This window comes from Rosa chinensis, chromosome 2 (genome assembly GCF_002994745.2).
Source record: "Rosa chinensis cultivar Old Blush chromosome 2, RchiOBHm-V2, whole genome shotgun sequence".
Classification (NCBI taxonomy): Eukaryota; Viridiplantae; Streptophyta; class Magnoliopsida; order Rosales; family Rosaceae; genus Rosa; species Rosa chinensis.
Window position 1 is genome coordinate 16,996,658 of NC_037089.1, and position 15,889 is coordinate 17,012,546.

The 15,889-nt window shown below is 36.6% G+C and overlaps 2 protein-coding genes across 2 annotated transcripts; both read right to left on the minus strand.

Moving 5' to 3' along the window:
• Nucleotides 1-5,217: 5,217 nt before the first annotated feature.
• On the minus strand, nt 5,218-9,667 carry LOC112188262 (triacylglycerol lipase OBL1). Its single transcript, XM_024327346.2, has 5 exons — nt 9,122-9,667; nt 7,836-8,029; nt 7,696-7,729; nt 5,951-6,564; nt 5,218-5,856 (listed from the first exon to the last, which is right to left on the minus strand). The coding sequence occupies exons 1-5, from the start codon at nt 9,432-9,434 to the stop codon at nt 5,581-5,583; spliced, it is 1,431 nt and encodes a 476-aa protein (XP_024183114.1). The 5' UTR covers nt 9,435-9,667; the 3' UTR covers nt 5,218-5,580.
• Nucleotides 9,668-12,357: 2,690 nt separating this feature from the next.
• LOC112183289 (triacylglycerol lipase OBL1) lies at nt 12,358-15,671 on the minus strand. The gene is made up of 5 exons (XM_040513667.1): nt 15,221-15,671; nt 14,372-14,565; nt 14,203-14,236; nt 13,038-13,660; nt 12,358-12,926 (listed from the first exon to the last, which is right to left on the minus strand). Exons 1-5 carry the CDS (start codon nt 15,525-15,527, stop codon nt 12,660-12,662), a joined length of 1,425 nt encoding a protein of 474 aa, XP_040369601.1. The 5' UTR covers nt 15,528-15,671; the 3' UTR covers nt 12,358-12,659.
• Between the last annotated feature and the right edge of the window lie 218 nt (nt 15,672-15,889).

The following is a 15,889-nucleotide window of genomic DNA, read 5'->3' on the forward strand; positions in this document are numbered from 1 at the left end:
GTTGAAGCCCAGAAAATATGGTCCTTTTAAGGTGGTGAAGAAGATCAATGATAATGCTTATGTTGTTGCACTTCCAGATTCAATGGGCATTTCTAACACTTTCAATGTTGCTGATCTACATGAGTTTCGTGAAGATGAGGCTCTTTATCCTGAAGAGAACTCGGGGTCGAGTTCTTCGGAGGTGGAGGAGACTGATGCAGAACAGATGGCGGCCCAATTTGAAGAACAATTGGATCGTGCTAAAGGTGGAAAAAGAAAAGTGACTAATAGACGTGAAATGGGCTTCCGGAGTCCGATTGGGACGCACCTTACCTTTCCGGAAAGGGAATCGCGCCAGAAATCAAACTCATCGCTTTGCCACAACCTGTGACCTTTTTCGGGCTTTCGGGGTCGTTTAGGGCCTCGAAACTGCATTTTTCTATTTTTCAGCGTTTTGGTTTTTCTAGTTATTTTCGGGTTGTTTTCGTTTTTACCCATGGGCTTTAGGGTTCCATTGTTAGTCTCCCTAGGGTTTATTTTCTTATAAATAAGCCGCCTTAAGGCTACAGAACGCATCTTATCATCTTTTATCAATAAAATTGAGATTATTCTCTTTTATCTCTGGTGGAATCCAGAATCCTTTGCTTAGGTTTATTGCTGGTAAACCTAGTTATCAATCCGACTGCTTCACTAGTTGTTGTATATGAGTTGGTAATTAACATAGACTTCTGACTGTTACCGGAGATAAAGAACCTAAAGGAAGAATTTTTTTGATGAGCGAACCTAAAAGAAGGATGAGATCATGAGAATGACGAATAAGTTATGGGGACATGTCGGGAAAAAAAAAATATTGAGAATTTGAGATGACTTAAAAGAAGTCTTCAGGAGGCAAATCTGACTTTAATAGATTAGTAAGATTTACTTTATAAAAATCTTCCTTTACTTACCACAAAGGAAAAGCAACGGGTTTAGATATCAGGCAACTATCATTTCACCTTTCGTGTTCCACACTTCCACGTTTTTGGTTTCGCCGGACCACAATGCAAATTGACAGTTCTTGTCCGAGGGTGTTGTTAATATTAATGTGATTCCCAAATCTTTGTTCGTTATAGAAAACTAGATAATCAAAGAACTACGTATAAAGAGCTATTGAGATTGATTTGCAAGTTCATGATTTTGATAACCTCATCAGGTCGATATTAATTTGAAGAGCTCTTCAAAAGTTTGTTCGACAATGCATGTGATGGTTATTCTATGTAGTTTTTGTTTTTCTGTTCTTGTTTTTTCTTTATATTGGGTACAATTCTATATAGTTAAAACATTAAGGAATTAGGTCTGGTTTTCGATCAAGTTTTGAATGCCTTAACGATCACTGATTTGACTAAAAATTTGCATAAGTGATCTACATATTACGACTTAAAAACTGAATGGTTGAGATTGCGAAATGTAATCAAAAAGTTTGTCTAATGCCCTATCCCTAGAAAAAACCAAAAAAGGGATCCCTTAGTGGAAAAGCCCTCTATATATATATATATATATATATATATATATATATATATATATATGTATATAGAAGCCGGATCGAGATCGGACGTCCGCAACCCAGAAAAAGTGCGGACGTCGCTCCTCCGGCGTCGGGAAGGCGATGATCGCTGCACTGCAGGTGCCGGACTCACCCCTCTGGACATCCCCGACTGCCTCGAGCAAGCGGCGAACGCGATCGGAAACTCAGCGGTGTGCGGCAAGCTCTTCGGAAACCATGGAAGCCCATTGAGCTCGACATCGAACCCTTTGTCGACGACTCCAGTCGCTTCTGAACTGCTCCACGTCTTGGCCTGGTTCCGTCCGGCAACAGAAACGCCGTCGTCGCTGCTCGATCGAGGCCGGAGGAGCGACGTCTGCACTTATTCTGGGTTGCGGACTTTCGCTCTCGAACGGTTTTGTGTGTGTGTGTGTGTGTATATATATATGTAAACACACACACACACACACACACATATATCTATATATGTATATAGATAATTATAAACACACACACATTATATGTTTACGATAATACATATACCATAGGGAGGTTGATTGCTAGGGTTGAGGTGGGCGGGTGAAGCGTATCAGATCGGATAACATGCTCGGCATGTCAGCGTATGACCATGCGAACACCTCCTCTTTGGACTTGAGGAAGGCAATTAACTCTGCTTGAAAGTGTGGGTCCGTTTTGGAGCCAATTTTGACCTCTCTTTCTAGCTTCGTATCGGATATGGTTTACGGGATTTTATGGGCCGGGAGTAGCAGGCATTTACGGGTCGGGCCTAGCGAGCTTTTGGCATGTCAGGCCGGGTTTCAAACCTTTAAACTAGGCCTGGCCCTCTACCCACCTGGCCGAACCTACCTATTGCGGGCTTTTTGACGAGCTGGGTCGGGTTTTTGGCCCTGCGGGCTGGCGGACCTCCATCAGCCCACTTGATCCGCTGACTTTTTGATGAGGCCTATTTCGAGGTAATTATTTTCGAGTTCGCTATTTGTTTTTGGACCTTATGGTAGTTGAAGGAATTGCTAAGCTTGTTGCTATGAACATTTTTACGTAGGTTTCGCAACCAAATGAGTGGTCATATTAGTGGAGCGTGGCACATGCCGTCTCTTTTGGCTTTTTAGTTTAGCCAATAGGTAGAGCTTGTGGGTACAATTTGGTAAGTATATGTGGAAGTTTGGGTTTGATAATAGGAATTTATGAAGTTTTGAGAATTCAGGTACGAATTCACATTAATTCGACCATTAGATTGCTCTAATTTTTCATTAGAATATAAAAATAATTAAGTAGACGAAATCATTGAAGTTTGGAATTTAGTTAAGTGAATTTTCATGTTTCATTAAAGTAGACGATATAAAGGTCAATTCCGATCTGATTTCAGAACTCCAAGGAATTTATTTAAGTGAATTTTCGTGTTTCATTTTAGAAATTCGTATTTAACTTCATATCCTTGGATTTATCGTTATGAGTAATAATTGTATACAGGACGACGTACCAAGTGATTGCTCGACGAGGAAACCCTACACTTGGCTGTTTTAGCCATATATAGTGAGTGGACATTTATTTCTTTTCTAAATGAATGTTTTATTTCCTTATGAGCATGTTGGATTTAGTTTCAATAAATGATTTATGATTGATGCCTTGGTTCGTTTTTCCGATAAGATACTTTGGATTTATAAACTACTTTGGTAAATTTCCATGCTCGAAGTTGAAATTGTGGATTTTGTCATGATATATGATATTTTTGATAAATACTTTGGATTTAATTCTAGTCATGACTTGCGCTTTTGAATAATTGTTTCCAAGGAGCATTCCAAAATTTAATTTGCTCTTATTGTTATGGTTTATGATGGATTTCGATGAATTCTTTTTCTGACATGATTTTCTTTGGTAATTAGTGAATTTCGTTAAATCTTGCTATTATGTTATCGTTGATTAAGTTCTATGAGATATTGGTAATCACATTGGCTTGATTTATGTTTCTTTGAGTATAATTTGATCTTGAGCTTTCCGAGTATGATTGGGGATCAGACTTATTTTACATTGTGATTTATGGATTTATGCAAGATTTATGGGGAAGTGTTTTATGATGGTTTTTAGATTGTTTTTCTTCACCATACCTGGGTTGTATTATTTCATTGCTAGCTAGCTAATTTCTGCTCCTCCTTCATGGTGAGATGAATAGCCTACCTTTGTTGCAGACTCACCGCAACCCTGTATCTGTTCTGCCTTAGCGGCGAGACAATACTAGTTGATCAGTAGAGTTGAGTATTTAGCCTGAGAGGCTCTTTATTGTGTGGTGACTTTTCTTCCCCTCGTTTCACTTTTTTATTTAACCAGCGGGACTGGTCCGATTTTACGAGATTTCAGTTTCAAAGAAAAGTTTTATAAATGTTTACATGCATCGACTATTTAAAGAATAAAGTGAGAAAATATTAAAATTTCCTTTTAGTTTCAGTTAATGCAAATATTTATTTCTTTGTCCAGTCACGCTAACGTTTTTCAAATACTTTTCTCTGGACCTTTTGGTTTCAAATGTCCAATTTGCAGACTAGACTAGTTGAGGTTGGGCTCATGGGCATAGCTTGCTAGGGTCGAGGAGGGTCATTTTGACTTTAGCTTTTCTCTTATAGATATCCTATATTTTTTTCTTAACATGTTTGTAAACTTCTTGTTGACCCCTCTAACTCTTCCTATTTCTTTCGCGTTTTTGAGTAACCTATATATGCTATAGATTTAAGTTACACCTGTAAGGAAATTAAGATTATTCTTCTTTTTGTATCTTTCTTTATTGAGTATAAATTTTTCACTAAATGTTTCACTTAAAAGTTAAAACTTTATTTTTGACTTCTTTTATTATAAATTCTGGCTACGTCACTGGTCGGGCGTACTTGAAATCGAGGCATAGTTGTCAATACCGCCTCTGCATTGTAGAAATTGTTTATCTTGATTCTTTATTCTTGTATACCTTAAGAATTACCAACCACTAGTGTAAATTGTAAATTTGAGATGATTAAGAGTTATATTGTTTTATATTTGGTTGTGAATTGTGAAGAACATGTAGGTTGCAGGAGTTGAGGATGGATTGTGTTATTGAGAAATGTTAGATTGTTTCCAGAGGTTGGGCAGTCCATTGTTATGAGTGGTTTTGCCAAATTTTTAGGTATAGTTTCTTCTAAAGTAAGCCTCACAAGGGCAGCTTGATTGGATTTCAGGATGAAATCCAGGCGGGTTCTGTCAACAATTACCACCACTTGCAATGAAATCAGCTAAGAAAAGAAACTTCTTAACCTTGACCAATACATCTTCAGTGGTACTAACGCCGGTCATGAGATTCTAATGGCCTGAGACGAAGAAAGAAAATGTGGCCTCGCTCACACATACACGAACGCGCTGGCACACACACACACACGAACGCGCTGGCACACACACACACACAACGCCAAAAGAAGTACAAAATCCTGTGAAGAATTAATAACAAAACAAAAATTTATGAATTTTTTATTAGTAAATAAATTTCTCAAATACAAAAGTAGTTAAACATAATTAATATATAGAATTTTTGGTCAAAATTTTTATATAGAGAAGGAAATGAATTAGTTATTGATATGAAAAAGGAAAAGAAAATGAATTAGTTGTCTGTTTTTATATGGAAAAGGAAAATGAATAGTTTTTTCCTTAAAAGAAGCAAGAAACCGGAAAATGAGAAGGAAAAAAATCTAAATAGAAGCAAAAATGGGATACAAGGCTCGAACCTTGGTTGGTTCTAACACAAACCAACAGCTCTACCGCTGGAGCAACATGTTCCCCCTATTTTTGGTGGCAAACAGAACATATACACTTTACATAACATAACATATATACATAATTAAAGCATCGAGGCCCTCTGGGATCCGGTGGCCTGAAACGGTTGCCTTAGGCGGTAGCCCTCGGGGCCGGCCCTGAGTGGTACCACGAAGAAAGGGTTGACAAATTAATACATGTATATCAAGCATAGAAAAACTATTATGTCGTCAACCAAACCCAAACCATACGATTCCTGTGTCATGCTCAAACTTGTAAGCTTGATACATCTAGTTTACATGGGATGATGTGTGTTTTGGTAGGAGGAAGACGTCCGAGGACCCCAACCTGGTCGTATTCACATAATCTTGAGTGCTATGAGCTGGAATCCCAGGAAATACCAAGCCAATTATCCGGAAAATTCTGAGAAAAATCCCTTCTTTATAATCTGGCCCCTTTGTTTTTGCAATGGTGAAGCTTCTAATTAGCTCGAAAAATGCATTTATTATCATTGGTATTGCCCCCAATGGGGAGAAGTAGTTCTTATTAGGTTCCTGGTCCACAACCTGCAAAGAATATTTTTGTCAGAAATTAAACATGCATATTTTATTTTCAAATTGTAAATATAAATCTGGATGCATGGTTAGTGTACTTAATTACCTTCACTTCATAGTGCCTATTATAATAGAGGCATGTCCCAAAGTGCTTGAACATCAAGGCTTTGTCATCATAAGGCAACCTAGGAACCATATCATTACCATAAACAAATCTAAAATACTGAAAGTTATGCTCTTGCAACTGTTTCTCCATGAACTCACCAAACTTTTCATCTCCTACCCTTGGTTGCCCAAATGTATATACCCCTTGCAATCTCTCCAATAACCATGTCTCATTGTGGAGAGCCAAAACTGCTGGAAACAAAATTGCTAAAGCCCCTCCCAAACTATGCCCTGTCAATATGTATCTAGCTTGATCATTTTGGCTCAAAAGCTTGTTTAGCATGTCTCTAATAGCATAGTAAGCCAAGTCTGGATGACCATCTTCTTGTTTGGTTTCCTTAGGCCAACCAACATTCTTTTGTAAACCTAGAGCTTTCATAAAGCCGCCATGAATTTTTCCGACCCCTGAAAGCTCATACCAAGAGATGTCAAAGTCGGAGCACCATGCATCTGCATCAAACGGTTCGGTTCCCCTAAAGGCCACAACAACGATGTCATGGTCAGAAGACTTATCCCGAAGCATAAAGGCTTGTGTTGTGGCTTTTTGTTGATAATCTGTGAAAACCAACAAAATAATTATTGAAAGTGAAATTAAGTACATTTTTCTCCACAATATGGCTTGTTATTAATTTTGTTGGGTTAAGGTTAGGGCTATTACTTGGTCGGTTCCAGTCGGTTATAAGTTTTACCAACTTCAAAACCAAAGCTTTCGGTTTCAAAATGAAGCTACCAATTACCAACCAAAATTTTCGGTCTTTAATCATATCTACCATATTCGGTATTTCAATTTTTGGTATTACCAACTTTACAACAAGTATTTCTTTATAATATAAATTAGAATGAACAATACTAGATTATTTAATTTGATAAGTTGTTGAAAACTTTGTATTCATCTACTTATCTGATTATAGCTCTCTTTATTTACATATGACTTCAAGTTTTAGTTATTTTCAATAAAATTAGTCATTTAACGATCTTTTACCATATTACTTTTAATACAAATACTATATTAATCTAGTATTAGTAATAATGTTAATATTATTATGAAAATAATTTGTTTACATTTCTTAATATACATGTACGTGTATTGTATTGAAAACTAGAGTATATATAGCTAATATTTAGATAATCGGTACATTCGGTATTTACCAAAACCAAAGTAATATTCGATTTCGGTTTAATCAATTTTGATTACCAACAAGTCGGTTTACCAAACCTAAAATATCGGTTGGTATTCGATCAGTTCGTTAATTACCAAACTAATTAAATGGCAAATGTAATTAGATTAAGAGTACATATGTTGTCGGTGGGTTATGACTTATTGGTAAGTTATAATTTCAACAAGGTCATGAGTTCGATTCTTATTGACATATGTAAGGGAGAGATGTGCTCAGGTTTTTTGTTGTTGTTAAAGATTAAGAGTATATATGTTTAATTTTATAGTATGATACACCTTATCTCAAGAAACAAAAAAATATATCTCTCTCTCTCTGGGAGGCATCCACTCCTAATTTCCCTTTTGCTTCTATTTGTTTCGGTTTTCTTTTTAGTTTTCTCTCTTTCGTTTTATCCATGTCCACCGTCTTGAGTGATTTTGCTAGATTTACTTGACAGATTGTTTGATAACATAAAAATGACAAAAGTTTAAGATCAATTTAAAAAGAATATCTCAAGTTACTTCCATACCATTCCAGAAGTCGAAGGATCCTAAGAACTCCATCTGCTTGTAAGATCAATCAGATTTGGTATTAAAATTAGTTAATTCAATATCAAGTACTTGACAATTAATATGTAAGAACTACTGCTAATTTGTTAAGCGTATATACCTTCCAATGATCTCTAACAGTAGTTTCAATGTAGGCATTATTCTCATAGGATGCTTTAGAAGCCATCATAGAGAGAGCTGCATGGTACTTAGCATCATCATATTTAATGGTGCTATCCAACTCCACCCTCTTGTCAAAATTTCCTATAAATGACAGGAATGTTGCTGATGTCTTATCTGGCTTTACCACCACCCCTGATCAACATATATAAACCCATCCGTCAAATCTAATCCAGAAGAACAAAAATTCATAAACAATTAGCATCTTTGTAATTTTCGTAGTTCTTTTCTTAAATCTAGCTTTGTTCTTAGTGACAATGAAGCTCTGAGACTCTGAGTCACAAATTCTCATACTACAATCACGAAAAAAAAAAAAAACCATAAGAGCTCTCCCAATTAATAATACATATAACCTTTTTTGCCTGTATCGAAAAAAACACAAGTTACAGGTACGTTTTTGTTGTTGAACACACATCAAGGAGGGCCCTGCTGTCTGAGAATAAGGTATCATTATCACCGACCGTTGAAATCTCTGCCTACCTCTGTGTGGCTATGGATTTTCGGAACAACAAAAGGCTTTTATAAGGTCATGAGTCACCCACTACCCAGGATGGAAATTATTGAAGGCTTCATACGTACTTTCTTGTTTTTATTTTAATATTTTATTGTACATGAAGACGTATAATTTTTTGGCTAACTGCAGTATTTATACAAAATCGATCGAAGGACTCAAAAAACCAAGATTCAAATCACCTCCTCAATTCTAACTCGACAAAATAAATAGTTTGCAAATTATAGACAATCTATAATTGTTTATTTTGTTTTTTCGGTATTTTTACTTTCAGCAGTTTGATTTGAGCATCGAGTTGTATTATGAGGAATTCGAAAATCTCTCTGACTTAACCTAATGAGGTCGTTAAATTATTAATGAAACATGATTCAATTTCTCTAAAAACAAAACAAAAAAGTGGGATTATAAAAGATTTCAGTAAAAGTTACTACATCCTTCAAATCTTCAATACATGTATGTTTTTTTTATTATTGTAATTAATTTTTTCCTCCTTATTAAAATAATTCTTTTTCCTCTCAATAGAGTAACGTATGAATTTCATATTGCCATACAGGCTAAAAGCTTTCTAGTCTACTTAATTATTTCTTCTTCCCTTTTTCCAGAAAAAGAACAAGTAATTTAAGTTCTCTTATCTCTCTCTTGCATGATCGAGCATACCTACATGCTTAAACAGGAACGACATAGATCAATTTAAGCACAAGGAGGCGGAGACTAACCTCGGAAGAAATTGATCACGAGCACAAAAACATTGCGGTTGACGGATACAAGATTCAAAAACATTTCGATCCCAGATCCGACAACTGAGAGTGGCTTTGACACAAGTTGCAGAAACTTTTGAGCCAAGATGGAAACAAATATGAGCCATCTGCGCCTGAAGCTGATCTCGTCAGTGACAGTTCCCTCCGGGCAATCTACAAATTTCTTTTCCTCTAACTTGCTGGAGAACAAAATGTGAAACAGACCAAACAATCCGACTTCTTCTGGCTTCAACAGCATAAAACTGCTGGAAAATCCCTTGTCGCAGGCCATGGCTTATGGGATTTGGACCTAAAATGGTGGATATACAATCTGTGTTACTGTTTAAGGAACCGTAAAGCATTTATTAGGATGGCAGTGGTTGGCTCATTAGTACTGTCAACCGATGAGAAATGTTTGCATTAGAACAAAACTGTGATGAGCAATGGGTAATTATGAACTTTTTCAATTTTATTTTAGTTTATGGGAAGGATAATAGTCTTGTTGCTGAGCCTCAAATCCGTCAAATATCGAGACCTTAAAGCTTTGCTTTCTGTTTTCGCATGCGTTTTGATGAGATTTATTGTATAGTGCTTCGATTGATTGAAAATGGGCCCTTGTGCTTCAGGTTAGTTCAATTATCTTTCGTCCTTTCATCATTTATTCATTCTGCATAGAAAAGGACTATTTCCATTTCGTACTGTGCTGAATGTATGGTCTAGGCAAGCAAGACAGTCAGACAGATATGCTCGTTGGAACGTAATTAAATGGAAAATCTTTTGATTCGCCGAGAAAAAAAGAAAAAAAGGGAATTGTTTGCTGTTTTTCTTGTTTGTTTTGTTTTGTTTTTTGTTTTTGTTTTTGTTTTTCGTGTTTGTCAAACTCTTAATTAAGCTTTAACAATGCCATCATTGCCATGCCAGATGGTTGGTGTTGGGGTGTATATAAAGCAGTACTGTTCAGTGGCGGATCGGAGATCTGAGACTTGTCTAGGCTAATTAGAACAATCACTAGTTTTTTTATTTTTTTTGCATAAACCCAGACACTATCACCAAAACTCTAAAATAAAAATTCTCCAATCTGCAACACAAAATGCACATCTTTAAATAAAAAATAATCACATCATAATTATAAGCCAAAGAAAGCATCAATCAAGAAATCTCAAAACCCAACAAAAGCTTGACTGCTTGAGCTGAAAAACCAGTCCATGTTTGATGTTTCCGAACACCCACCAGAAACAGTGTACACAAACAAACCCAAAACCGACAGCCCCCAACTCACCAAGCAAAACCAATAGTAAGAGAAGTCCCAACAATCCCAATCCTCAACTTATACGCAAAAGACCAACTCACAATTACATCCGCCACTGGTAGCAAATAGAATCGGCAAGCTTCTTCTTCTGAGATTTCTTTGAGAAAACCTCATTGAGAAAAACAGAGCAGGAAGAAAAACAGAGATGTATCAAAAATTCAAAACAGGGGAGATCGATAGAGACATAGAGTTTCATAACTTGTTTACAAGAAAGCGAAAGAAAGATTGTTGCTTTGGAGATTCCTTGGTCTGAGACGCAGATTGAGGCTACTAGACAATAAGGGGTGTGGATTGCTTAAGACATTTCGCTTTCGAAGATAGACTTAGGGGATTTGTTTCAAACGATAACACTACTGACCTCCATCGAAATGCACAAATCTGACCTACTGAGTAGTGTGAGGGTGTAAGCTACTGTGGGAGACTGGGAATACACGAGACTTTTACAAATAAATTTTTTTCTTTTCCTTGTGCTGGTATGGGCTAAAGGTAGACACACACACTGTTTAGGCTTGAGCCCATAAGGCTTTCTACTTACTTCTGCCCCTGGTACTGTTACTGATCGAAGTATCTTTTTCTCTTGGAGCATGCCATGATTATAAAATATATAAAGGATAGGGAAAGGATATTTACATCTTTGACACAGGCACTTTTATTTTAGAGGATCTGATTCTTTGATTTTTGAATTGGGTACTAAATACTAATAGTCAAATATTAAGTCCTAAACCCTAAAACCACATAAAAAATCCTCTTACCATATTTTTTCCACAGACTCGATCTCCCAATCTCCCATAATCAAAAGTCATCACAACCTAGATGATCGAGACTCTACAATGAAGATGCTAGGCGTGAAACAATCGAACTTTTAATTTGTGTTCCAGTGAGGAAGAGACGGCATCGAAAGAAAAATGAGGATTAGAAGAGACAAGCCACATGACCCTAGACTGTTGAGTCAGAAACGATGAACCCGCTGAAGATGAAAAGCAAACCATAAAAATTGTATATCGATTAAACAATAGTAGAAATTAAATTTCACTCCCAGAGCTAGAAGAGCAAGTCACATACATATAGAATATTAAGTGTTGAGAATATATACATCCTATAGACCCATATAGAAAAAAATGGGACCTTATCTATGAGTTTATAAGGGTTTGAGTCACTTCATCGATTATCAATTGGTTTTGGATGCGAATCTCAAATTACTTTATTATGGTATCAGAGCGGGTTGTTTCACGTGTGCATACCTCACGGGCTCACAGTCACACGGGTTTCTCGTCACTCAAAGTTGTCCACATGTATGGCTTGAAGATTCGACACACGTGTAGGGGCGTGTTGAAGATATATACATCCTACATGGAAAAAATAGGGGCATTGCTTATCAATTGCCAATTGATTTTGGATGCGATTATAGAGGCTGCAAATTACAATTAATTAATTAATTGAAACCTGCTCATAATGGTAGGCAATACAAATAATTTCCTTTTGCATGGTTTCACAATTAGGGGTGTAAATGAGCCGAGCCGGAGCGAATACCAAGGTGATCATGTTTGGCTCATTTGTTTTTTATCGAGCTCGAGCCGGGCTAAAGCTTGAATTTTTTTTTCCATGCTCAAGCTCGGCTCGGCTTGAATATTTTTCTTAGGCCCGAGCTAGGCTCGGCTCGGCTTGATTTATTGGACGAGCTCGAGCTTGAATAGGCTCGGCTTGGCTCATTTGACTTTAAATTTAAAAAATAAAAAAGATAGAAAAAAATTTAAATTAATAATCCAAATTTGATGTCTGACCATCATACAAATCCCTTTTATTGTCTAGAATAAACTCAAAATGATGAATCCAACTCAAAATTGCACTTAAACTAATTAAATAAGAATGAGGCCAACTCAGATTCTCTTCCAATTGAAAAGGAATGTAATAAAAAGAATTGAAGAATTGAGATTAGAATAATTATATTTTTATAGTACAAATTTCATTAGTCGAGCTTTAACAAACGAGCCGAGTTTTAACAAGCTCGAGCTACTCATGGAAAATACAAGCTACTCACGAGCTAGACGAGCCGAATATATCCTTGCTCAAGCTCGGCTCATTTTTTGGCCGAGCTTAATATTGAGCTCAAGCTCGGCTCATTTATCTTACGAACACGAGCCGAACGAGCTAAAATCGAGCCGAATACGAGTCGAACACAAGCTGTATCGAGCTTACTTACAGCCCTATTCACAATTGCTTGGGCTTAGGTGAGAGGAACACATCTGAGGGTCCCAATCTGGTTAAATTCACGTAATCTTGGGGACAGTGTGCTGATGCCCCTGGCATTAGCAAACCACTTAGCCTAAACAATCTGAAGAAGTACCCTTCGACGTAGTCAGGTCCGTACTTATTTGGAATTGTGAAGCTTCTCGTCAGCTCATAAAATGCATTCACCATCATAGTTATTTGCACCGATGGGGAGAAGTAATTCTTGTTTGGCTCTTCTGGGAGAATCTGAATCATTAAGAACATATATAGAATTTAATTAGAAGAAGCATTCTCAGACAGACCTTTAATTTCATTTCAGTAATGTGATTGATAAGAGAAGAGAAACAGCAAGCATACCTGCGCTTCATAGTTTCTGTTATAGTAGAGGCAGGTCCCAAAGTGCTTGAACATGAGGGCCTTGTCATCATAGGGTAACCTGGGCACCATATCATTACTATAAACAAACCTAAAATACCTAACATTGTGCTCTTTCAATACTTCATTTTCCATGTATTGCCCAAATTCCTTGTCTCCAACCCTAGGCTGCCCAAATGTATAAACTCCTTCCAATTTCTCCAACAGGTCGTTTTCCTCGTGCAATGCCAAAATTGCAGGGAAGAGAATTGCTAACGCTCCGCCTAAACTGTGCCCTGTTATGATATATCTCGCTTTATCATTTTCACTTAGTAGCTTTTTCAGCATGTCCCTAACAGCATAGTAAGCTAAGGGGTGCTTGTCATCTTGCTGGATCTTCTTTGGCCAACCGATATTTTTCTGTAAACCTAGAGCTTTCATGAAGCCACCATGGATCTTTCCGTTAACTCCACCTTCAAGTTCATACCACGAAATATCAAAGTCAGAGCACCATGCATCTGCATCAAAGGGTTCGGTTCCTCTAAAGGCAACAACAATGGTATCATGATCAGCACGTGATCTGTCGCGAAGCATAAAGGCTTGTGTTGTAGCTTTTCCCTGATACTCTGCAAAAAAAAAAAAAAATTAGTTAGTATTAAAATAACTGACCGCTTGCATAAATATATTTTATAGGGCAAAATTCATTTTACCTCCCTAATCTTTACACCATAAATTATTTGAACTCATACACTTTTAATTTCATCAAGGATGGTCATGTACTTACTAATTTCAACCACTCTTGTCTAACCCTTGACTATCTTGCCAACGATTGTGTGATGTATTTTGAAATTGTAGTCACATACAATATAATTTTGCATGCCAGATTTGATGATTTACAAAATACTTGACAAAAAAACTAATAATTGGACATGATTAATTAAATTAGAGAGCACCATAGGTACATATGGTGAAATTAAAAATGCAGGGCCACAACTGATTTAAAGTGTAAATGTTAAGAAAATAAAATGAAATTAGCTCTATATTTAATTATGATGATATACTGTCAAATTGTTAATCTGAATCATTAATCACAATCAACTATTTTTGTGCGAATATGACATTATTGTATATGCCAATGTATTAATTCTCGGCTTTGGATGTTTCTTACCATTCCAGAAGTCGTAAAACCCCACGAACTCCATCTGCCAGAGTTTGAAAACAAAAAACAGAAAATTAGGTATGAGCTTCACAATTTAATCTATTATTACCATTCTAATTGAGTTTTAATGGAAGCAATATTAGACCCAGTTGAAGTTGTAAATTAATTAATGTGATACCTTCCAGTGATCTTGGACTGTAGTTTTGATGCAGGCATGGTTCTCATATGATAGTTTAGAGGCCATCACACTGAGTGCTGCATTATATTTGGCATCTCCAGGTTTGATTCTACTGTCCAGCTTTACTCGCTTATCCAAATTCCCAATAAACGACAAGAATGTTTCTGAGTTGCTATCTGGTACTATGATCTTGCCTGCGTGCCAATCATAACCCAAGTGATTAATCTCCATTCGATAATTAGTCTAATACATGCAGATTATTTATTTTCTCGTATTTTCTATCTACATCATGGTTCACACTTTATATAAAGTATCAATAGTTGATCATAAGTTCATAACATAACAGCAAAACTAGAACATAAGGAATAAGACAGTTCATCATAACCACTACAATAATTTAGTGGCTTCCAACAACTTCGTGCGTTTATTATTATTCTTTAATTTCTTTGACTTCAGACAGTGACAATTTACTTGCGTGGATGTATATCAATAATTCAAAAAAGAATAAAACAAAAATATTTACTTCCAAATACATACCAATTGCAATCTCTCTCTCTCTCCCATGGAAGAGCGCCGCCGCTCGACACGGCTGCCTTCATATAGAAATAAAATTTTAAACTGATTTAATTAACTTCTTCTCGTAAGTATATCTATTTAGATTTTAGGGGTGTTACTAGTCCGTTCACTTGGTGCTAATTGATTTTATGCTAAATGTTTTGATTTAACGATACTCAAAGACCGAGCAGTCTACTTATGAGTGGTGACGAGAGAGTATGCTAATCTGTAGATTCCACAGTCATTAAACAATTGCATGAATATGAGAATTAGGAAGCAATTAAAACTAAGTACCTCGCAAAAGATTTAGAAGCAGTCCATGCAAGCTGCAGCCATTAATTGACAAAAAGTTCAAGAACATTTCGATTGCCCAGCCAATAACTGCCATTGGCTTCGACACAAACTGCAGCAACTTCTGCACCACAATAGACAGAAATATGAGCCATCTGCGCTGAAAGTCATCTTCTTTGTCATCGGAGGAGTCAACGAACTTTCTCTTCTCCAAGTTATTGGAGATCAAGATGTGAATCAGATCAAAGAAACCCACATCGTTGGGGTCCAGTAGCATGTAATTGCTGGAAAAACTCTTGTTACAAGCCATGGCTAATGTGAGAGAGAGAGAGAGAGAGAGAGAGAGAGAGAGAGAGAGTATTTCTTAGTACTGTTTTGTCGAGTTGAGAGAGAGAGAGAGAGAGAGAGAGAGAGAGAGTATTTCTTAGTACTGTTTTGTCGAGTTTATCTGCTATGCAATAAACCAGGTGAGAGTTTTATTGGTAGAGACCGTAGAGTACTTATACACAAAGCTCGATTATAGTGTTACCTGGATTGCGGGTCGCACCGGTGTGAATACGCGTTACGCTAGTTACCTAGGTATGTGGTACGATAAGGGTAGGTTTCTGAATTTTATGCACTCTACTTTTATAATCAAACTCTTAAATTATTTTGAATGATTGATTAAGTCAT

Excerpts from the sequence above, each read along its gene's own strand:
- LOC112188262 (XM_024327346.2), bottom strand. The coding sequence starts at position 9,434 with ATGGCCTGCGACAAGGGATTTTCCAGCAGTTTTATGCTGTTGAAGCCA. Across the intron at positions 7,730-7,835 it reads CTGTTAGAGATCATTGGAAG|ATGGAGTTCTTAGGATCCTT; the intron begins GTATATACGCTT and ends TCTTACAAGCAG. Across the intron at positions 6,565-7,695 it reads ATCCTTCGACTTCTGGAATG|ATTATCAACAAAAAGCCACA; the intron begins GTATGGAAGTAA and ends TGGTTTTCACAG.
- LOC112183289 (XM_040513667.1), bottom strand. The coding sequence starts at position 15,527 with ATGGCTTGTAACAAGAGTTTTTCCAGCAATTACATGCTACTGGACCCC. Across the intron at positions 14,566-15,220 it reads GCTTCTAAATCTTTTGCGAG|GCAAGATCATAGTACCAGAT; the intron begins GTACTTAGTTTT and ends ATTGGCACGCAG. Across the intron at positions 14,237-14,371 it reads CAGTCCAAGATCACTGGAAG|ATGGAGTTCGTGGGGTTTTA; the intron begins GTATCACATTAA and ends AAACTCTGGCAG.